The sequence below is a fragment of the Tribolium castaneum genome, chromosome 6 (assembly GCF_031307605.1).
Source record: "Tribolium castaneum strain GA2 chromosome 6, icTriCast1.1, whole genome shotgun sequence".
NCBI lineage: Eukaryota > Metazoa > Arthropoda > Insecta > Coleoptera > Tenebrionidae > Tribolium > Tribolium castaneum.
Window position 1 is genome coordinate 9,606,595 of NC_087399.1, and position 25,388 is coordinate 9,631,982.

The window sequence follows — 25,388 nt, forward strand, 5'->3', positions numbered from 1 at the left end:
ATAATTTAAATACACTAGTGACCTAAAAAAACTCCTCGCATTTTAGACTTATTAAACCTACATCTAAATTTGCCTCTTTGAACTAATCCATTATTGCATTATTGCGAATTTATAGACAGTTGAAAGCGTAATGAGAGGCGTTTCGTCTTGTTGAAGTTACAAATCCATAACTAAATTTACCTTCTGCCAATGCGGCACGTCGTAATCCGGCATTAAATTTGTGCATTATTAATACAAGAGTAACCGATTTTGGCGCGGCTTAAACTATTATAAACTACGGGAAACGCGTTTATTTGAAGAAAAGTACAAGAAAAGTCTTCAAATAAAGAACTATTTTATCAAACAGTAAATATATAAATGAGTGTGTTTTAAATTTAAACTAACTTAAACCAACTTTTTAGACAAAGTGGATGATATTACGAAGCAAAAGCTCAACTCTCAGCAGTTATTTTTGATAGTTTTTGCTTCCTATTTTAATCTTTACTTTGGAAAGATGCATAATATTTGTATTTAGGTTTTTTCTTTTTACATGTTACAGTATATTTTAAAAGTATTAATTAATTAATTAATCAACTATAATAGTTCAAGATGCAAAAATGGTGGAGGAGCCGGGCAAATACATTTTCTAAGTTAAAAAATTGTGGATATATAAAAAGCTGAAAAAATTAAAACTCAGGTAGACATAACGTTAAAAAATTAAATGATTAATTTATCCAAAGAAATGTATAGTGCAAAAATAGTGGCGCCGCAGAAACAATACCTTCAATTATTCTTTAATTTTTTTAAAGATATAAGATTTAAAAAAAAAATTAACGTAGAAAGTGGTAAAAGAAGTAAAAGCATTAAACTAAACAATTAATTTATCCAAATAAATGCAACGTACAAAAATGGTGTAGGTGTCCGACAAAAATTAGCGTAGTCTATTTTTCTAAAAATATAAAATTTAAGAAATAATTTTCACATAGAAAGAACTGAAAATAGGTCAGCAGTGCGCAAGAGAAATTAGATAATTATTTTTTGTTCAAATAATATAAAATGTACAAAAGTACATAAATGGTGTAACCGCCGTAAAAAAATTAACTTCAGTTTTTTTGAAGACATTTATTTAACAGAATGTGGACTTATAAATGTTAGAAATAGGTAAAAGAAAAAGTAAAGAATGAATCAAAAATGCATTAGCAAAGTTAAATAATTAATTTGTATCCAAATAAATGCACAGTGCATAAATGGTAGAAACTCTGGACTTAAATTAGCTTAAACTTTATTGAAAACACTTATAAATTAAAAAAAAACTTACTACGAGATGAAAAAAGAAATGCAAAGTTAACAAATGATTTAGAAACGCATAAGAAAAATTAAATAATAAATCTATCCAAATAATGGCAAAATACAAAAACGGTGGAGTTGCAAAAAAAATTTGCATCTATTTTTCTAAGGATATAATTTAAAAAAAAAATTGGACATAGAGCTGAAAATAGGTAAAAATTAGTCAGCATAAAAAAATTATATAATCACTTTGTATTAAAATAATTGCAAAATGCAAAATTGTGTAATTACCGGACCAAAATTAGCTCCAATTTTTTAAAAGATATAATATTTTTAGAAAAATGTAAACATATAAAGGTTAGAAATAGGTAAAATAAATGTAAAAAATAGATCAGAAGTGTATAAGCAAAGTTAAATAATTAATTAATATCCAAATAAATGTAAAGTGCAAAAATGGTGGAGACGCCAGGCAAGTAACAGCTTAAATAATTTTTGGTGCCATAGAATTTTACAAGATTGTGACTATGCAATTGCAATTGCACAGGGGCAATATCAGCTTCATTTTTTTAAAACTTATAAAATTTAAAAACAATCTGCAACTATAAAGTGGTGAAAAAAAAATAACAAATAATTCAAAACTGCATAAACCAAATAAAATGAGTACAAAAATGGTGAATGAACCAGACAGAAATTAACTAAAATTTTTTGAAGATATAAAAAAAAATGTAGACATAGAAAAGGCAGAAAGTAGGTAAAAACTAAGAAGTGCATAAGCAAAACTAATTAATTTTTATGAAAATATTTGCAAAGTGTAAAAATTAGTGTGGAAGCGCCGGGCAAATATTAGCTTCAATATAATGAACATATAAGACCGGTTTATAGAAGCGTCAATAATTTAATTTGCAATTAAATGCGTAATTAACTGATCACGTGACCAATTTGAACAAATGTGTTAACTTTTAACAACGAATAATATTTTAAAAAAGCTCTATAAGCCGGCCCCAAAGATTTTAAAGTAAATGTGGATATCGAAAAGGCCAAAAATAGGTGAAACAAGGTTACAATAATGATGGATGTGCAAAAGTAAATATTTAATTAGATAATTTACCCAAATTATTTAAAGCGTAAAAATGGTGGATGCGCCGGGCAAAAAAAAACGGATTTATGTGCACTCAAAACATGAAATAATAGAAAAAATATAAATAATAGTTTTCTCAGCTTTTATGAAAAAATTTTGTCAGTCCTTACTTCAAATCACTAATTTAAATTCAAAAAAGCTGTACCTTTGTCAAGTCAGTATATAAAATAATTTGTTGCACTTTGTTTAGATTGCAACCAATTATCAGCAAAACGTATAGCTACATGTCACAAGTATTTCGCTAACAATGAAATAAGAATTAATAAATTTTAAATATTTTTTTCAGCAAATCAAAATATACCTGTCACAAACACTGATTTTTTTAGTTTGTAATTCGAGTCAAAAACATAGTTCGCATTTTTTGTGTTATCTACAATGTAAGAGTGCAGTTATTGTAAAAAAATCTTACATTCTAGAATACAAAGTTTGTAAATTTTTGCGAAGTTTATGTAGCTAACAACTACGAAAACATTGAAATTTGAAATAAAATATACTAAAAGTTTGCTAGGTACATTTTATTTAAGTATCTACACTACACTGAATGTTCAAATTTTAGAAATTTCACTTAAATTATATAGACAAAATAAAATACACTTTACTCTGATTGAAACCATAACAATTACCAAACTTAAAATATGTTGGTAGCTATTGAGTTTATATTATTTTTTAGATTGAAAAAACAATACTGGCGGCATTAAGTAAAAGTGTAAGTGAAAAATAAATTTGCTTACCTTTCATGCACCAAATGTGTGAATGTGTAAACTGCTAAATCGAAAATTTCGGTTATAATTCGTGATGAAGGCAGCGTTCTTTGTGAGTGAAGTCCTTGCCGTTTAAACTCCGATTTGTCCTCGTGTTTCCAAACAGTTTAAAAGGGCACGTCGCCGCCTCTCTTCAATAAATAACAACCGAGAACGTCTCTTAAACGCCGCGAATTGTTTCGATAACATAGATCAAACAAGTCAACAAACTTAAAATAGGATCCTCTTTCCAGTGCTGTTGCACAAAGTGGTCCCACTTTTCGATATTTCCCCACCCGGCCGTTTCGCTCCTCAGATTTATTATTTCAATTTCGCGCCCGATAAACATCCCCAGGCAATAAAAAAGCACAAAACCTCTTCGTGACTCGTATATTAACATCTTTAATATAATACAATAATTTTCATAAACATCATCATCACAAATAGATTTTATTTTTGGTAGTTTAGTGTATTTGGCCTTAATTAGCTTTCTTGTTTTTATCCTTAACACTTAGTTAATTGAGTTTAGGTTTACGTCTTCGAATTGAGTGGTTTAGCCTAAGAGTTTACATTGTGTGTGTGTGTAAAATACGTGCTGTACAATTCCACCATGTGTGCAAAAATAATGAGCGTTCGCACGAGTCCGGCCCTGTGGCGCGTGCCAAAACTTCGTTGTGGATGAGATAAATCCGTCGCCAGGGCCGGGCTATTAATTTTCTTTCGGGTCATTACGTCGTGCAAACATTATTAAAATGATTTATTCAGTACATTTACATGAAGTAACTACTTGAACATAATACTTATAGGATTATTGCCAAGTGTGGTATTCAAGTATGTACATATATCTACTATTATTTACATCGTTGGAAATTTAGGATCACATTATTTAACAAAGATTTGTGGAGCAACCTAAATTACGGCCCTGCGGCCTGGCATGGGGGGAGGAAATATGGATGGGGTGGGAGGCGCTGAGCTTAACTCGACGATGGTGGAAAGGATGTTTATGGTAATGAAGGGGAACAAAAACGGCCAGTCCGAGCCGCAAAACGTAATCTTAGAGATGTGGAAAAAATTATACAGGATGTCTCAAATTGCTGAGCTGGAAATACGTTCCGAATAATTTATTTCGACTAAAGGGTTTTGATTTATCTCACCGTGATTCAACAGAAAGGAGAAAGCGGACCGATATTTCTTCGCACAAAAACTCAACACCTATAAAAATATTTTCGAGATATTTATGGCAGTTTGAAAGCGATTACACTCCATTCAACTTGCAAAGATTTATTTATCTTTCTGTTGACACATCGCTCAAATGAAGCGCAATTCATTTTAAAGTCTTACTTCTTAAAAACAACCATTTCACGTAAAAAATAACCTCAACTGAGTGCCTTACTTTTAACCCGCATTTTAGATATCGATGAAATTGTTAGACTAGCAAATTTGGGTCAAAGTAGAGAGCAAATTTTTTTATTGGTTGGTTACAGTGTTATTAACAATTTTGAATCGAAAGATTGTTTTCACAGAACAAAAAATCAGTTCCATTTCTATGCGTTTATCATTGTAAAAAATTAGTTAGATTTAATTTAATTAAATAAATTAAAATTGATTATTCAATTCACAGTTTATGCTCCTTAATTTAACCATTATTTTTTACCCAAAAATTTCGTACAAAGGAGTGAGAGTTCTAAAAGTTTACCAAATTTGCAATTTCTAATTCAGAAGTTAAAAGATAAATTATAATAAGAAGCAAATAATTATAAAAGTTGCGTCAGTTTAATTGTCTCTTATAATTTGAGGAACTAACGTTAAGAGCCGGTTTATAGAATCCTAAATTAAAGTTAATTGCGTTGTTAAAAGTTAACAACGCGAATGGACCAACCAGACTGTTTCAATTTGGTCACGTGATCAGTTAATCACGCATTTAATTGCGAATTAAATTAATGACGCTTTGTAAGTTTTTGTTACCCATTTTAATCCTCAAAGAATTACTAAATTACAAACAGAGTCATCAAAATAATCTAGTGACGTAGTTATTGCAAGATACTTTCACAAAAATTAAAGGCTAAAAGCACTTTTTCAACAAAGCGTTAATTGAAAATAAAGCAATATATAACACAAATTAAAAAAATACTGTAATAATAGTCTCAGTCGATTCGTAATTACAGTCAAAAGTCCATTTTTCTCCAACGCTTGTTCCTTAGATTATTTTGAAGTATTTATTATTTGAAATCAAATAAAATCTTCCTCACTATAAGACAGCATTTAACCGACCATTTAATATACAAATTGAATCTTTTAAAATTTTGTTTTGTTGTGCAGCCTTAAGACATATTTAAGAACTAGTTGATTCTGCGAAAAATATTTTTTGTTGTATCTCAAAATTTAATAATCAGACGGTATTTAGCATTTGCTACTTAATACTTAATTTATTTCTCTTTCAGAATTTTTCTCCAATTTCCTATAACAAATGTTAATATTAAAATATTATTATTAATAAAATATCAATTGATCGATATCATTAAGGATTAAAATTATTTTTAGTGCTTTATTTTAAAATAATAAATATTTAATTAAATTATTGTACAAAAAATACGTCAAAAAATGTAACCCTAGGATTACGTAGGTATATTTGAGTTTTAAATTTGTATTTAATTATACCCATACAGCATGAGTCTGAATTCCCCAGCCTGTATTTGTTTTTTTTTAAATAAACCACATTTTTGCAAAAAGCAATATTTAAAACTATTTTGTTTTAAATGTTGGACTTATTAATTAATTAATCAATTAATTAATAATAATTATAAAAAACTTTAGATTAGGGGTAAAATAAGACGCTAAATGCTGTGTGATTATTAATTTTTAAATTACACTAAAAATATAAATATTTATTAAATTTTATTTTATAATAAAGAAAAACAAGTGCCGTCATGAATTTTAAAAGAATGTCAAAGTGTACTATTTATAAAAATAAAAGGATTAAAAAGGATTTTTTAAAAAAGAAGCCATATAACAAAAAAATGTGTTCGTTAATTTAATTAATACGTACTTTGTAAAGCTAACTATTTTTTTGTTGAAAACCTTTTAAGCCTTTTTTTAATATCCTAAATTATAAACATTATTTTAAAACACGTTTCCAATAGCAAGGTGCTTTCACTATTTTAAAACACGCTTCCCATAGCAACGTGTTTTAAATTAAAATGTACCAACAAAATACATTGAATAACACGCATACGCTCGTTGCAACAACAGCCCTAGATCTTTAAACTTGTGTTTTCGCACTCGTATCATTAATAAATATTATCTTCCCATTTCAATCCTTGTTTTAATAATAATAATTAATAAAATTACCAAAATTCCATAATTAAAATTTGCTATTCTCTTATAATATTTCAATACTGCAGTTGGTAGTATTGGGAATATTTATTTAAATAATTTTAGATTTTTATTTTATAAATAAATTTTCTACCAAAACACGGATTAATAAAATAAAATAAAATTACTACAGTGCAATTTTTTTAGAATAGACAGTTTATTTGTCTGTCCGGTAATTTAACCAAAACATTAATCAAATACCACAGTGTCTGTTTAACTAATCTGTTTTGTTCAGCATTAATAGGTCTGTTAGAAAGTTACTTAATTTCAAACATTTTTTAACAAACTGTAGTTTAACTCGTATTTGTTTATTCATGTTGTGTTACTTACAGAGTAAAAGTGCTAATTTTAGAAATATTTGCGAAAAAATTTAAGATTTATATTTAGTTATCATGAACTATACAAAAAAAGTAAATCAAAATCAGGAACAAAAATATCAGTGGACGTTTTTATTTTTTGCAATTGTGCCAATTTTGAAAATATTTACTTAAAAAAGTTAGTTTTTTTACTAAAACAAAGATTAAATTTGGAGAAAACGCGATATAACCGAGAAGCTTACAGTTTTTGCTTCTCAATTTAATTCTTGTTATAACACATTTTACCAAATTGTGTGTCAAAATTTTGAAAATCCTTATAACACAGCCCATTTAATATCACTGTTTAATAATGGTTATTTTTTTAATTACACCACCCTGTATGTGGACACTGTATTTCCAAAATATGCACCGAGAACGCAATACTTACAGTAAGTTATATTATTTTGTTGTTTTTTTATTTTTAATCAAATTCTTGAAAGGCTTGAGAATACAAACAAGATTACAATTAAAAAAAATATGTTAGTTTGCAAGTTTGAAACTGTTTTAATTAAATTTGTTCCACAGCCACATTTCACTCGAACTGATTGAAGCAAGTCAGCAATTTGAGACATCCCTCGTCCGATATGAAACACAGAGGGTCCTAAACATAACACTTCGATAAAAATCTACGTGAAAACGCATCACAACCATCCTGAACAATAGAAAAGTCTAATAACAACCATGACTTCGTTAAAAAAACATTGAGCTAAACAAAACCAAAGTGTTTTCGAGTCCCGTATCACATTATTATCATAAAATCGAAAAACGTTTGGTCTAATCATAAATAGTGCCTACAGAGGATCGGTGATATGATTTCCATCATTAAAAAACACAGACACATCGTAAAAAATGAAGAAAGTCCCTAAACAAAAAACCCACCTCACCTTACCAACTCATCAACACCACCGCGCCGCCACCACGAACAACACCACTGAAGCCACCCTGTGCGCCACCTTGGAGCCCCCCGAGTACGGCGAGTGCAATTTCTGGTTGTTGACGATCTGGTTCTGGTCCAGAACCATGGTGGTTTTGGTGGTGGCCAAAGGTGGGGCGACTGCTTGGTTTATGCCGTCGATGGAGGATTCGCAGGTGATTTCCAGAGGGGTTCTGGCCCGGTTTTGGGCGATCTTCTTGTCCAGGTGGAGGGATAATATGCTGATTGTGCTTTTGAGATGGATTCGGTCGTTTGATGGCTTTGTGGGAGAGGAACTCAGTTCCTGGATGAGCTTGCCGGAAACGGGCTGCTTGTTCACGTACCAGGTCAGGGCAGGTTTAGGGTCGCCATAACCGGAAGTGCATTTGGCCCGGAGCTCGTCGCCGAGGAGGTAGCTCTCCTGCAGGTGCTCGATTTTGGGCCGCTCTTCGGGAATTGCTGAAAATAAAAATTAAATTTTTTGTAATTTAAAATTGTAAAATACCGTCTTGCAGAAAATTTTTTCAGCTTTAATTTTTAGTTCAGTCACATAAAGTCTTTAAATCAAAACGTTTTAATTCCGAGAAAAGGTTCAAAAAACCAAAATAATGTGTAAAAGATAGGAAACAATTTAAATAAAAATTGTAAAGCATATAAAATTTTATATCATGTTTTCTTGACTTTTTTGACATTTTTTGTTAATGAACAGAGTGTAGGGTAGGATGATATACAGAAAAATTTACAAAAACCTGAAATTAGACAAATTTTGCGTTTACATACTTGTGTCTTCCTTATAAATAGAGCTCAAAACTTATTTTTGCGAAAGATTTCTCAATGAATGCACATTTTAATGTAATTGCTCAATGCTGAATTTTGATTAAAAAAAAACTTAAAAAAATATACATTTTTTTTGTAACATGGCATATTTTTTATTACAATTACAATTTACGAACATGATGCAAAGAATTTTTCTCCTAAAGCGTGGTCAAACATTTCAAAATTTTGCCACTTTTTTGACTTTTTGATTTTTTACTATTATCTACTGAACTAAACAGCGAGTTAAACCATTGAAAAGTAGTATGATGATAACTGATAAGTATGTACAGTCAACAAAGTGAAAATGATGCTTCAAAAAACCATTCCTGCTGTGGATGCCGAACTTTCTAACCGCAACTAACGTAGTTTCAAAATAAGTTTGTTTAGGAACTACTTTACAGAAATCAAAATAATAATTTAATTCAGTATTCAGCTATTCAGCTTAATTCAAATTAAGTTGGCACTTATTGATACACATTGAAAAAAGTCAAGTTAATTAAATAAAAATGTTGAGTTTTTTTAATAAAAAAAATTACGATTTCATAAAGAAAATTATGCACTACAAAACTTTATATATAAAATTAATCAATATAATTTTTGTACGAAATAGGCTTTCTCTATTTTAAGTTTGATTAAGGCGTCATTTTTACTTTGATCGACTGTACTAGCTGCTTTAAAACTATAGAAAAATTGGCAAAAATTGACAATGAATGCACATTTTAATGTAATTACTCAATGCTGAATTTTGGTTAAAAGAATTTAAAAAAAATACATTTTTCTTGTAACGTGGCATATTTGTTATTACAATTTACAAATATGCTGCAAAGAATTTTTCCCTCTAAAGCGGGTCAAATATTGCGAAGACTAAAAATGGCAAACATTAAAAAAGCTAATTAATCTGATCGAAAATAGATTAAAATTTTGTCACTTTTTGACTTATTAAATAAGTACCACAGTGCAGACAAGTGTTCTTTTGATTTTTTAATATTATATACTGAAATAAACAGCGAGTTAGAGCATTGAAAAGTAGTGGGATGATAATACTGATAAGTATGTACAGTCAAACAAAGTGAAAATGATGCTTCAATAAACCATTTTTGCTGTGGATGTCGAACTTTCTAACCGCAACCAACTTAGTTTCAAAATAAGTTTCTTTAGGAATTACTTTACAGAAATCAAAATAAAAATTTAATTCAGTATTGAGCTAATTGAAATTAAGTTGGCATTTATTGATAAACATTGATACAAGTCAAGTTAATTAAATAAAGAACTTGAGTTTTTTTAATAAAATAATTACGATTTCATAAAGAAAATTGTGCATTAAAAAATTTTTCATATAAAATTAATCAATATAATTTTTGTTTGAAATAGGCTTTCTCTATTTTATGTTTGAGGCGTCATTTTTACTTTGATCGACTGTACTAGCTGTTTCAAAACTATCGAAAAATCGGTAACAAAGCATCTACATTTTTTAGAGTCAAAAAGATCACAAATTAAAACTTTTTGTGTTTCTGGGTAATTCTGTGTTAAATTAGACCCTAGTTACAAATTTAGTGCCAAAAAAACTTCATTCATGAATTTTCAAGGTTTTTTATTTACTAATTAATTTATTAACTTTTATTTTATCCAATAACAAATTTATAAACAAACGCCACTATTCTAAATGACAAAACAGTTTACTTCGAGTAAACAGCTGAGTAATCAAAAACATTTATCTTAAAAAAATCAATAATATGAATTTTTAATATTCGTAGCTTTATCAAATATTTATGAACTTTTTTATGCTTTTACAACTCTTTAGTGTTCTTAGAAATGCGAAAAAATTCAGTTGCTTCGATTTTTTGATGTTTGAATTTTTGGATTTTTTTCGATTTTCGAGACTCGGAAAATTAGTTGGGCAATAACTTCGTAACTATTAGAGGTAACCTTGCAAAGTTTATTATTTTTTTAATTATCTATTTAAAAAAACATTGTTCTCCTACTAATCCATTTCGAAAAAATTAGAAACAAATGTAAAAAAGTGTAGATTTTAGCGTTTTTTCGATAACTGAAAGACTTAATGCAAAAATGCATCAAAATTATGTTTTCGTGATAACCTAGAACCGCTCTAAGTATTTTTTTTTTCTAAAAATATTCATAACTCCAAAACGAAAAGTGGTTGAGTAAAACGGTTTCATCTAACGAATTTTACTATTCATTTTACGTCTTAGTACCAGCTTTCACACAATTAAAAATTTTTGAAATTTCTTGCCTACTTGGCTTTTTAGAAATAAGATTATAAAAATTGTGACGTACTAATAATAATCAGTTCATTTCGTTAATGTTGTCTACATTTCCAAAAAAATTATAACTAACACTGTTGATTTAGCAATTTCCAAAAAACTTTTTAAACATCTAGCCTTAAAGATTTGTGACAAATTTTGGCTTCAATGACAATAATTTAATAGTTTGTAAATTTTAGATGTCCCATTTTTTACGATCACCCATAGCTGGATTTATACCAAATAGTATAAAAGATGTTTTAGCAATACAGAAGCTGTTTCAGTTAATAAGTAAAAAATAAAATGTGCCATAAGTTTTCTAGTAAATTAAAAAAACTTAAATTTTTAAGTTTTTTCAATTTACTGAGAAATGTATTAACTCAATTCAACTCAATAGAATTTTAATTATTAACAAATAATTTTTTATAATATACATACGTATTAAAGACAAAAAAAATATTCTTTTCTCGTATATTCACTTAAAAAGCCAAAAAAGTGACACAAAAAAACTATATTACAAAATTTTAATCCGTTTCACATTATTTATTGCCGTGAGAATAATTAGTATTTTAATTGTTTACCATTTTTAGCCCTTGAAATATTTGCGAGAGCGGTAATCAGGCTTCAGAGAGAAATACGCTGTGATTTCACCTATGGGGCATTTTGCTGGTGAGTGTTAGAAATATCGAAATTATTCTTGCAACAAAAACTTATGTAAACTTTAGTTTTATTTTATCTTGTCTATGTAAGACTTTATCTTTTAAAATATAAAATTTTTTTGCATCTCAAAAATTTAACGTTACCAGAAAATGCAATTTTTTTGGTTTTTCTTTTCAAAACTCAGCTTTGTATGTCTATAACTAAGTATAAATCTGCATTTATTGAAAAATCGTTTACAAGAAAAATTATAAAAATATTTGTCCAATTTTAGGTTTTTGTAACCGATTTTTTCAACCGCTTCTCGGTGATTGAAAAAAAAATCTTTAACTAAACGATTTTATACATATACTTTATACTTCACAATCAATAACTTATATCAAAAATGAAAGCTTATCCCCAACATTTTGATTAAGGTAAAAGCTTATTTGCTTGACTATAAGGAAAAAACCGTAGCTAGGTATAATCATAAAACATTGAACATAGCAGTTATCACCGTTATTATTATGATAATCGCGTCATCGCCATTTGGTTGTTCTATATTTAGAACATGCAGTAAATCAATGTGGTGCGAAAATAATCCAATCGAATATTAATGAAAAATATATTTTGTTAATTTTTAATTGCTAGCGCCAATATAAACTATCGAAAATCTGGTTTAGCTTATTGAAAACCCATACAATTACCGGCAACAGTTTGTAAAAACTAATCATTTTCGTATCAATATCGGAAAAATAAAAACCAATCCCTTGGAAAGCATTTTATCTCCGATTTATTATCACCGCTGAAGCGTTATCTAAATTTATTGCTTCAATTCCCATGCAGTGTCAAAAGAGCGATGGAAAAAATCGTCCCAATTAGAACAACATAACACACTAAAAGGTAAGTCAATATTTTAGTACAATTAGTGAGGCAAAGAACGAAAAAGCAGAACCAACAATAATTAATTATAGATTCAAATCCTTTTTTATTTCGGTCAATAATGAATTTGAATGGCGTGAATGTTTTATGTTCTTGTTCTATTAAATGGTCGCTTTTGTGTAATGATAATGGAGAAGGGCGACAGAACGCGATAAATAAAATGACATTTATATTCCAAATTGGACGGATTTTGATTCAACAATAACGATAAAGAGGAAATAATCGTGGCGGATTCATGTTGGTTAACAAATAATAAATTTTCGCGGACATGGACGTGTCAAACAACCCGAAAAAAATATTACACGAACTTTTTATTGTGTATAACTGATGATAACAACCAATATCCATTAATAATTAGGCTAAGTATTTTGTTTATTATTTACGACCTAATTATTTATCTTGTAATTAATTGCCCTATCCATTATTGAACTAACATTACGGGTTAATTTATAGTTCAATATGATATGTATTCAGTTTTTCAGACCACATTAAATAAATATACAGCGCCAAGCACTTTGCATTTCTAACAACCTCAAGTATTTTCCTTCAAAAATAAAGACAAAGGTTTTTAAAGGGCCATTTCAAGATGTGTATAAACATACAATACTGAAAATTGCACTGAATTTTGCACGACTCTAGAAGTATACCTAACATAAATGTGAAAAAGTAGATTATACTTCCGAATGAAAGACTCTGTTACAACTCTCACAGGAATTCAGTGTTCAAATAAATTTTTTTCTTACTGCTTGTACTTTATTTGAAATAAATTCAAGCTAAATTACTCCACGTTAGCGTTTTTGCCTCGTTTTTTTAAGCAAAATTCCTCCCAATCCCCCGTTAAACCAATATTCTTAACATAAACAAATTTGTGTACTTTGTTTTTGTTTTTAGAATACTACATTTTTAACGTAATTTAGGGCAAGTATTAGCTGTCTCAAAACTATAAAAACGCCAACGTCGCATTTTAACGAATTATTTTTTTAAATAACATTGATAAAATTGTAAAATAGTTATTAATGTTTTAGATCTGTAGAACTATAAATTAGGTTAGCTATTAATTGTTTCAAGTGCAAAAATAACTAATTTCGAGAGAAAATGCAACGTTGGGGTTTTTTATAGTTTTGAGTCAACTAATAGTTTTAAAATACCAAGTAACAATCAGCTTTACATCTGAAAAAAGGATTAATGTGACAAATATTTATTTAGCTCTTGGGATATTTCACGCGAACCCTTAATAGCAATTTTTACGAATATTTTTTAAAATGTGACAATTTTAGTAGATACAAATTATACACAGTGATCCGGAGGTGTGTAATCGGTCCATAACTTTTTGCTATTTGAAATACTGTCTACAAATTAATAATATTTTTATTGTACACAAAATGTTGTATACAGAGTTATAATTTTAAGTTTTTTTGTAATAGAATATCTTAAACATTTTTGCATAATTAGATTCTATCTAAAAATATAATAACACTTTGTATAAACTATTATAGACCTATCACTTTTTGTTTCGTTATAAAAAAAAACACTTTTGAAAAATCACTGCAAGATCACCTGTTAGTATGTGTCGATAAATTAAAGTATACTAGAATACCTTCTAGTAAATATTTATTTTTTTGTTAAAGTATTAGTATGCAAATAATGTATAGGATGTGTAAAAACACCAAATGTTCAATAACTTTTTTTTCAAATAGAATATCCTGTATTTGTTTTCACGTACAATAGCATTTTTTAAGCTTTCTAATGGTACAGGTTTTATTAGCAAATTTAAAATATTTTTCGAGAGTTTCCAAAAAATGTATTTTTTTACAAAAAAAATTCGTTAGCCTAGAACATAGTAAGTCAAATAAAAATTTATTTTTGGATATGTAGGTAGTAATGTGACTAATTACATTACATTAAATTACATTAGTATTTAATCTAACCTAAGAGCTTAGTGAATGAAGGGCCTATGTAACATTTTTTTGGAAATTGAATTTTTACAAATTTGAACTATTATTAAGACTATAATTAATCATCGGTGAAAGACAACATGTTACTAAATATTTCCAAAGAAAAAGTATCAAAGAATTGATTTTTCGAATTCTTTAATTCAACCATGTTATTATTTTTATTATCATCATTAGTTCATTATTTTTGTAATGTGCTTGATTTTTACCCAATAAAACAATTTTCTCTTATTCAGAATAAGTTTTAAACATTTGACTGAGTACAAACTTACAAAGACACTTTTGCCAGGTCTTTTTTAAACAATTTTTATTCTTCTGGAAAATTATTTTCTTCTTCTTATTATTTTCTTTTATTTATTCTTCTGTTTCTAACAAACTTTGTTTTCTCATCTTATTCTACTTCTGTCAGCATTATCTGGACATTTATAATTAAGTTATAATCTGTTTCTGTCAGGTATTAACACGAGTGCTTTTTTGTTTTTCTAAACTGGCTTATTAGCTAGTAATTTTTTTCAAATCCGGTTTAAAGAAAGATGAACTAAAATTTAATTTTTTGTTAAAAGTTGATTTGCCATTATGTTCTTGTCTTTGAGCATCTGATTTGTTCAATTTTAGCTACGTGATTAGTTAATGTAACATTTCTTTTAGAAACCAACCTTCAAACTATCAGTCCATAAAACGAAAGATAAAATACATAATTTTTTATAATCCTTGAAAACCACAGAAAGCGACTCGTTTTCATCGTACAGTTTATTATTTCATCGTAAACGATAAAATAGTATTTTATCTACCATCCACTTCATGAAGAAATGCGAAATTCTATCATCTAGGCTCACAACGTCACAATTTTTTAAGTTTATAATTATTATCAATCAAAATAACACAGTTATTTACTCTAATACTGGAGGATGGTATAAAAATTTGTATTGTACATGACCATAACATTCACCAATATCTTCTTAAGGACTCACAAAGCTAAAATAAAAGTTTATCTTTTTGTGTAATAAATAACCATTTGACGCTGAATCTTCAACATTTATTTTCTGTGATTATTTTAAACATTCTGTTTTCTGTGAATGATTGAAAGCTAATCCAGTTGAAAGTTAAATCACAATTACTAGTTTTCTTTAACATCAAAATTTCTTTTGCGCGAGTATTTTTTTGGAGTTTTGTTTGCAACATTAAACTCTTCAGTTTTTTAGAAAAATTTTGAGGATATATTGAAAATTTTAAAATGTTTTGTCTTGCCACTGTTATAGTACGGACTGTTTACAAAAGAGTTTAGGATCTCAGGTGGTCTTGGAATTAGAATTCTCTGCATTTAATTATTTTATTTCTATAAAATTTCTGAAAAGTACCAATTTTTATCTACTCAGACAACCAGTAGAATCACATTTTTCATATACTAACATTGTTCGTTTCTTCTTGAAAAAAGCGGCAAACTGTCAATACCTACTACGATCCTACATTCATTTATAGACAGATTGTATATTATATTATAAGTGATAGAAATGCATCATTATATGCGAGTGAGAATTTTGACCCACGAATGCGCTTGCGCACGTTTGGGACACTTCTCACGAGTTTTATAATGGCATTTCGATCACGTGTGATATACGACGTTTTATCTTACAGGTGCACTGTAAAAAAATCCAAAAAAATCAATCAGTTTTCGTAATGACCTGTGTTGCTATAGTTATGAAATAAACAGTCTCGTTGTTTGCCCCAATTTTCCCCAGATTTACTCACTCGTGAGTAGAACTGACAGCTTTATCTCACTTGTGAGAGAAATTTGAAAATCGAAAACAACGGTATAATGTACATTATCAAAAACTAAAAAACTGCACCTGTACGCTAAAAATTATTATTGGGAATTTATTCCAATATAAAATAAGAACTTAAAAAATCGTACGTTTATTTCAATCACGTACAATTTTTTGTGTGTATCTGTCTTTTTTTACCGGAAAAATTAAATAATAGCCAGTGTTGTAAAAGTATAATTAATCGATCAGGTAATCAATTTTTAATAGATTCCTTAAACTCTCTCTTTTGTAACAAAATGTATTTTGTGATTAATTAATAGGGTTGTTCCTTTTTTCGACTCTGTGTATCTTTGTTTAAGCTTGAGTGGTTTAATTAGGCTTCAAAACTCATTGTTTGAAAAACAAAGTGTTCCAATTTGGTGCTTCAATATTATAAAAAATAATTTAATTACTTTCGATTGTGAGCTGGATGTAAGAATAATTCGCACAGCGTCCAATATTAATCACATCTGTAAGTTCTCAGAATAAATAATTCAAATCGAATTAAGAATATAGTTACACAGCGCGTGAATGGGTAAACTCGTTGGTAAATAATTAATTAATGGGACTGAAACAGTCGAGTGTGTTTTGTTACAGGTATGTTTGAAATGGGCCAAAGGCATTCGAAGCGTCCTAAAATCCTCCCGTCCCAGCCAGAAGTAACCGAAATCTTTGAACTGAACGACAACCAGAGCGAGCTGGATAACAGCAGCGAAGTCGAGATATTTCCAGTCGAATTAAAGAATATGATGGATGCTTTGGAATCTATTGAACGTACCATCGAATCCATGACTATGTCTCAAATCGATCTCTACTACGCTACTTTGAAAGACGACTTGCACAATCATTGGCAAAAAGCTTACGACTTCATGGACCACGGCAACGAGGCCGCCAAGAAAAAGAAGATCGAAGTGATTGATCGGGCGAGGAGAACGCTAAAACGACTCAACGAGAAAGTTCTAATAAAACGCCAAGTTGTGTATTATTAATAAATTGAATAAAACGTATCTCTAGTTCCGGCCCAGTTGTGAATCCATTCGCCGTCGATATTAATTTCTAATTAAACGTCAATTACTTTGATGAGGGTTAGTGAAAATTTCCTGGGGATATTAACAGAAATAAATAAGTTTTATATGGAACTTAATGAAGCAAGTTTCAATTATGTTCTTGTTTGCAACAAGAAACTATAATCCGGGAATCGCGCACGTAGGTACAAGCTGGAACACATCCAATCTAAATTACCGCATACGCCAGGATTCCCCGGCTTGAACATGCCCCACCCCATTTCTATTATCATCCTTGTAATTGTTTTGACATATTTTTCGCGGGCTCGAACGCCCCATGCCAAAGCAAAACCCGCAGAAATTTGCTGCGGCACTGAATCATCAATATCAACTCTTAAACTACAGTCCCTAGATCTTGAATTTTCTTTTCGTACAGTAGAACCCCCATTATCCAGCTCCGTTATGGGCAAAGCCAAACCAGGTAATTAAAATTTAATTGAAATGACAAATGTTTTAGCTCTGAATTAAATACTAATGATTTTATTTTTGAAAAAAATAATTGGGAATAATGACTTCTAAGAATCTAATACACATGGTTCTTTTTGAAAAATAGATAAAAAGACAAAAAAAAACAGTTTACGTAAGTAATAATTGAAATTTTTTTAATAGAGTATGTTATTGTTGTCATTCTAATTTAATCAAATATTTATTTATGACTTAATAACTTCAAAAGGTAAAGGTTTTAGTCGTGGGTTTTTCAGAAACGGGTTTATTGAAGCTTTCAACAAACTTTTCAACTTTTACTTTGCATTTTCAAATTATTTTATTCGCAAATGCACAAAAGTGACAACCTTTTTAACTGAATATTACAAGTAAAAGTTTTAATTTTTAGCCACAAATTAAACATTTAATTTTTGTTTCAAAGCACCAATTTTTACCAGTATATGTCATACTAAGACGAATAAAAAGCGAATTATCAATTTATTTTAATAACTACGTTTTTGGATAAAATATTACGTTAATATGATGCGATTTTCTAAAATTTTGATCTAGTTATCCATGACAGTTACGTTAACCCGACGTCCATTACTGAAATAAGGTCTCAACAAATTTTTTTATGTTCTTTGGTAAACAATTTGGACATATTGACAGATAAAGCGATGCTGAAGTTATTTACGCAATATATTTTACTGCTGTCATGGATAACTATATCAAAATTTTAAAAAATCGTGAAACGAAAATAGTTCGGCACTGGAACACATGAGCGGGTATACGTTTTAGTACGTTATATTTTCCAAATTTTAGGTAAGTTTGCAAAATTTTTATAAAAAAATTACAAATAGAAAAAATGTTTTATTTGTTGAGCTCTGCTACCTGTTAAAATTAACATACGTATTTCTGATACACCATGTACATGTTATTCGAAGTGAAAGTAGTTTATGCAGCTGAATTATTTGACTTACTTTGCATGGCAGAATAAACGTCTAATTTCGCTAAATAAAGTATTACTTATATACCTAACATAATCTACTACTAGTTGCAGAGTTTTAATTCATTTTGTGATACGACTTAGTAATAGGCAAAAGTAGGTATAAATCGAAGCCTTTCGCTCTCAATTTTTTAAATTAAACATACATGTTTCGATCTTTAATTTTGTGGCCATCTTCAGGATTCAGTTACAAGTCGCACTTTCTTTTTCTATTCATCATCTTTTTTTGAGTTACGAAGTTATATAATTAGTAATTTTTGTCTGTCTTTATCTCAAATTCTTTCTGTATAAAATAAAAATCTGTGTTACTTATAATCGGTACTGAATTTTAAGCCAAAGAGTTTTCTTATTTAGTATACAGACTGAAAAAGCAACGCACAAAATTCCATCTTTGTTATAAGTAATTTTTCACAAAATTCATAAGACAATTTTTTATAAACGCTACTTTTCAAAACCTTTGCAACATTTCTATCGTCATTAAATCGTCATTAAAAGTAATGAGGTCCTTTTTACAAAAAAATTAAGTAAAAAAACAAAAACTAATAGTTATTGATAACTATTCAAAAAGTTTCATCTTTTTGTTGTTATCTTATTTTATAAAAAACGATGGTTTTTAATTAAGTGTTTTTATGCTAATAATCATTTAGAAACATATACAAAACAATTACCACTTATAAATTAAAGCAAGAACAAAATGAACTCTCTTGTGTGTAATTATCATTAAACAATTTTTTTTAATTTCTTTATTTTGTATTTTTATTATTATTATTATTATAATAATTATTAACTATTAAAAAAATGTTGGAGATCATGAAAGAAGTGGACAGTGGGATGAAAAAGAAAAAGATAGCTGAAAAATATGAAATTCCGTCGAGTACATTATCTAGAATTATTAAAAACAGAGCGTCAACGGTACAGTTTGCTCAGGAAATTGGAAATTCTGCCAATATGACAACTGATATTGTTTATAATTCACTAAATAAAAGCGAGCGATTTTATGAAACCAATTGTATCAAAAAAACTGTACGTCAAAATCTGATCACAAGTTATATGCATTGAGAAAGAAAATATATATGTATGTTCATACAAATCTGTAATAATGTTCATTTCTAATAAAAATATATTTTCCGTTTCTGTAATTCGAAATTTCTCTAATTCGAACAAATATTCGTTCCCCTTGACGATTCGAGTTAAAGAAGTTCGACTGTATTATTATTATTATTCGGAAATAAAATTAACTAGACGCCCTCTGGTGATGACTTTTGAACTATGTCGAAAACAGTAACGAAATTTTCGTAATTCCACATTTAATTGACATTTAATAAATTGTTCAACAATTTTGCGTGTATAGTGTTAATTACTTACAATAGAAAGAATTACTTTAAAAGTACGTGGTGGTAAATACTAGCGTTGACTTTGGTTCTGTAGTTTTTCGTGGTATAAAGTGTTTATTGTTGGAACTTGAAAGTGGATAAAAAGTGAAAAATATTTAAATTTTGATTACAAAGTGTTATCAAACAGTTGTGTAATTAAAGATTATAAGTAATGGATCACAGCGAACACAAAGTTTGGCTTAAGAAACCAATAAATTAGTGAAGTGTTATAAATTTTAGGTTAGAATTTTCCACTGAAAAAATCATGAAATGCTGCGGTAAATCTACAAAACTACAATAAAGATTAACAACTGCTGATACATTTAAACGTAAATTATGCCAAAAGGTAGGCTTCTCAATGTCTTTGTAATAATTTTCCAATAAAGAAAATGAACCAAACAGTCATTCGTTATTCGTGTTTTCCTCGTCATCTCTCATTTGTCAACATAAGTTTCTTGCATCAAAGATGCAATAATCATTCCGCATAGGCAATGTAATAATTGTGAAACCCCAAAATTCGTACAACGCTCAAAATATCCGAATAAACACTTTTCCCGCCATTTATGGTTACTGTTTTCGACCTAGCTCAGTGGCGCCCCCAACGGTTATTTTACTTCCGAATTATTGTTAACAAAGAATTACAGATTTTATACATTTTCAAAAAAAAATTGTTTAACTTTTGTGTTGAATACAACAGTTTACAGTTTCAGTTTTGATGAATATAATTAGAAGAATTTTTTAAATGTGCTGAACTTATGCCTAATTTTTCATATTATTATTTTTAGTAAAGTAAAGAAAAATTTTCACAAACCAAAATGTAATAAAATACTAATAACAATGTAATAATTTTTCCATCCGACGTTATTTGTTTCACATTTTTGAAAAAATAACAAGAAATAAAAATCACGTCATTACCAGAGGGAAAACAAAGAATTTCAGATTTTATACATTTCCAAAAAAAAATTGTTCAACTTTTGTGTATACGTATACAGGATGGTCACCGATATGGGCAGCCGGGAGACCAAAGTGTAGTTTTCAAAATTATTTTATTTGTTCTATTTTATTTTGTTTTATTTTTACAGTGCAGCTTATAACATAGGTTTTTTTTAATGGTACTCTTTGTATACATTATACATATCTAAATTTGCACTTTTTTGGTCTTTACAAATCCATTTAGTTTTTGCAATTTGCTTTAACCGTTCAGAAGTTATTTATTATTTTTTTACAATCTAGATCGTCTTCTGGTACATAATTAAAAAATCACAATGCACTTGGTTTTCGGACAATCAAGTTGGGACTTTGCTCGTGTGTAATCAACTGTCTGAGGTACCTCAGACAGTTGATTACCTTTGGTCACAAATTACCTTTTAGTGACAAAATTATACATTTGTATTGTAGCATCATCTTGCTGCGACATATTTATTTTGGTAAACTTAATTCGAAAAACCATAATATGTTTTTTTTTAATAGCTCTCTCTTCAATTTTATGACTGAGTGTTATTCAGCACTTCATTTTACATCTTTTCTGCCACCTAAGTTTTTTCTTAACAGTTGATAGTTTGGGAAATAATTCAGTTTTTGTGAAAAATGCACAGAAAATAGCGCGCCGTGAAAAATATTAACTTCTGACATACTGACCTCAAAGTGGCATTTGTTGTAATAAGTGTTGATTTTCTTATCAAAATAAATATTTGGCGTAAAAATCCACCATACAGATCTAATCAAGATACAAAATTTAATTTTGACAAAGAATTATTAAATAAAAATGAAAGAAACAAAGTCACGACCACACAAAATATTAAATAAATAAATAAAAATCACATTTTGCCCGGAGAACTGAAGCTGGCGTCTTTTTATCCTTTTAGTATTTTTTCACGTAACTTCTACGTAAAGCACTTAAGTACTTAATAATTTATTCGCCCCATTCTGGCGATATCCCTAAGACTAATATCACTTTTTGCTATTTTAAGCTTCGGGAAGTTCGCTAGACGTTTGCAAAACAAGATTACCGTTTGTAAGTAATAAGAAGATCAAAACTACAACCAGAGCCACGTCGTGATTTAGTTCCATATAAAAAATCTCACCTGCAACGGTAACATTATGCGTCTGCGAGGCAAGTCTAAACGCTGGCGCTTCGCTCGAAACTTCGCATCGATAAGCCCCTGAACTCTGCGGTCTAGACAACTCTTTCAGCAAGAGATCGCATCCTTCGGGCATGCACCTGCTGTTTTGTCTATCAACATGCACCCCATCTACGGGGAACTGAGTGATACTGACGGCTGCAGCTGGGGTGTAACGAAAGAATTCGTGGTCGTCTTTGTACCATTTGACGGCATAGAGCTCCTCGCCCCCCATGTCGAACCTGCAGTGGAGTTCCATGTCTCGGCGAGGGTCTTGCAGGGCGGGGGCTGTCATGTTGGTGAGGCGCAGTCCCAAGCAGTTATCCACTGAAAAAAAAATCATTTTAGAGATATTCCTTCCGATTTTTAAATATATATAATATATAAAAACTGCTACTTGGGCATCGTTAACTGGAACAGAAAGCTTAAATCTCTTCATTCATGTTTTCGAGTTTTTAAAGAAGTTATCCAACCCCAAATTTTTAAGAATATATTAAAGATAACGCATTTTTTTTACAAGAACAGAGAACAGATTTTAATTCTATATCGATCTGTGTTAACTATTCAAATAAAACTACATATTAGCTGATTCAAAAATATAAAAACACCAACGTCGCATTTTCTCTCAAAATTAGTTGTTGTAAATTATTTATGCACTTCAAAAACAATAATAGCTAAGGTAATTTATAAAGAGATCTAATCAATAATAACTATTTTACAATTTTATCAATCTTATAAAAAAATAATTTGGTAAGATGGAACGTTGGCTTTTTAATTGATTTGAAACAATAAACTAATAATACTTAGTTTTCAAGTTATGTATAGTAACATTTTGTTTACAATGAGAAATTTATTAGCAATAGACCTAAGTCTTTCCGCTCAGAAAAAAAGAAAAAAAATCAGATATTTTAAAGTTTATAATATAAGTTCAATGTATTTATTTTTTTTTGGCGAAAAGTACAACTAAAGTTTAAATTTTGAACAAAATTTGTTCGTTTTTTCAAAATTGTTATTTGGTAAACTATGGAAAAATAACTATAGCTAGTAATGAATTTACCGCAGTAAAAAATAAAAAAGTAAAAAAGAAGAAGAAGTAAAAAAGTTCAAGATTTTCACACATATCATACAAACTAATGCAGAAATAAATTCTTTTCTATTTAGTAAAATAACCGATGCATTTTATTCGGATGTTCTGCAAAATTAACCATATTAAAATTTGGAATTTTTTAAACTTTTATTGAATTTTTTATTTTTTAAATTATTTTTTTTAATTACCCAATATTGTAATTTATAACTGTTTCTAAAGTTTGTTGAAGTGAATATAATTATACCTGGGGGTTAACTTCTCAAAGCCGCTATATGTCATTTTAAGTTTTTGTTTTTTTGTTTTGTTTTGTTTTGTAAGTTTGACCACATTTTAATAATAAATTTGATATTATCGTTCTGTAAGATATATTAGATTATTCTAAGTTGGTATACAGGTGGTCCAGCCTAGCGCCCGTCTGCTGTTATTAAAGTTAAGGTTTTGTTATTTTGTAGATGTTATTTATACTCTAGGACACAATTCAGAAAATTATTTTAGGTTATACAAAAATAGTATGACGTCATAATAATAATTTTTTTAAATGGCATGCTATTTTTTTTGTGCTCATTATGAAATATTTTTAGCTACTTACATGTCCCTAAAGTTTTTTTTTTTAATCGGATCAGAAATTACTGTTAAAAAAATAAAAAGACATTATTATTACCTAAATGTTAAACAAGGTCTAACAGACTTATTAAGTGAGTTTGATTGATTTGAATTACTACAGGATGTTTACAATTTACTTAAAAAAATTAATATTGAAAGCCGTTTATTTTGCTTATTTTAAATGGCAACCCTTGTTTAGCTGAGCTGGACCAGCCTGTATACTATATATCCTCCTCCAAGTTTTTCTAGTTTGTACTTGAAGACTAAATTCAGGTCTTAGCCCCCTCATTGAAGGATAAACATTTTTTAACTATGCGTGCTGAATACTGATCACTTTGTAAAATGAAACTGAAAAAATAAAAATTTGAAATAATTTTTTATTTTGTATTTTTTTAAATGTTTGCAAACTTTGTAATTATTATTTGTAAGTCTGTATTTCTTGTTCGTATAAAAAATTCTATCTGTAAATCTGTATAAATTTTTAAATAGTACGACTGTCTGAAGAAATGGCATGATTTCCTGCTTCATTATTTAATGTTTTAATCATTATGATTATATCTATTGAAGGAAATTTTTCTTTACTAATTAAAATTAAATATGTACCAATTTTATTCCTCTTTTATATTGTTCAATATATCTAAAAAGTAGGGAAAAAATAAAATTATATTTAGCCCAGATAATCGATGAACTTTAATTTAATATAAATGTTTTGTGCATATTCATTTAGAGTGAATTATACTTAGTTATTATTTTTGATATTTTCTTAGCTGCAACCAAAAATACTAATTACTACTAAATACTGTTCGATAACAATAAGCTAATAATATAGTTTACAATAAATTTTTAGCAAAACTACCTAAACACAATTGACAATAATACTCAGAACAATGCAATAGTAGTTTAATTTTGTGAATTTTTAATAAAATAATTAATGATCCACAAAGCTGAAACTAGTAATACTGGTTGCATTTAAAACATTTTTTAGAATAAACCCCTAACTGACTCCCCTTGTTACCTGCAGTTGGTAGTTACAAAAATGTTGATTCAAATTAAAATTTCTTTGTTATTAATTCCTTCTGAAACGTTTTACTTTTTACTATTTATCGATCAAAATCGCTTTTTTGCAAAATAAATGTTTGCGTATCGTAATATCTTTATTGTCTTTAGATATTTAATTCAAATTTATTTTAAGAAAACAAGTGTAGAGTAAAAAAATTGTCGTAAAAGTGTTTAACGTTTTCACTCCATTGTAGTTGCTTGTGTTAAGAATTTGTAAAAAAAGGTTTCAATGACATCCTAATTTATACTTCACTTATTTTTTTAATTTTTTAAAACGTAACAACTTAACTAGTTTGAATTAAAAATGTTTACCAAAGTAACAGTGTTGCTACCCGTCTACATTACGAGAAAATTACAATTATATATTTTACGAAGTACGACGCTTGATATCCAGACCATTACATTCTTGACATCGGTTATTTTCAAATTTTTTATGACTTGTTTATTTGCGATTAAAGA

At 28.7% G+C, this 25,388-nt stretch overlaps 2 protein-coding genes and 1 non-coding gene across 3 annotated transcripts in view; 2 read left to right on the forward strand and 1 right to left on the reverse strand.

Annotated features, from left to right (window-relative positions):
• Positions 1-25,388, forward strand: part of Pym (Partner of Y14 and Mago) — a 442,733-nt gene that overhangs the window by 291,734 nt on the left and 125,611 nt on the right. The gene's annotated exons all lie outside the window — the stretch shown is intronic.
• Positions 3,521-25,388, reverse strand: part of LOC103313800 (uncharacterized) — a 64,228-nt gene continuing 42,360 nt past the window's right edge. The window contains exons 2-3 of the mRNA XM_008197989.3: positions 22,145-22,507; positions 3,521-8,244 (exon numbers count right to left, since the gene is read on the reverse strand). Of these exons, the coding sequence (XP_008196211.1) occupies positions 7,769-8,244; positions 22,145-22,507 (839 nt within the window). The 3' untranslated portion in view covers positions 3,521-7,768. The remainder of the gene's footprint in view (positions 8,245-22,144; positions 22,508-25,388) is intronic.
• LOC103313799 (uncharacterized) lies at positions 11,977-17,213 on the forward strand. Its single transcript, XR_010334572.1, has 2 exons — positions 11,977-12,401; positions 16,792-17,213. It is a non-coding gene; the product is annotated as an uncharacterized LOC103313799 (transcript).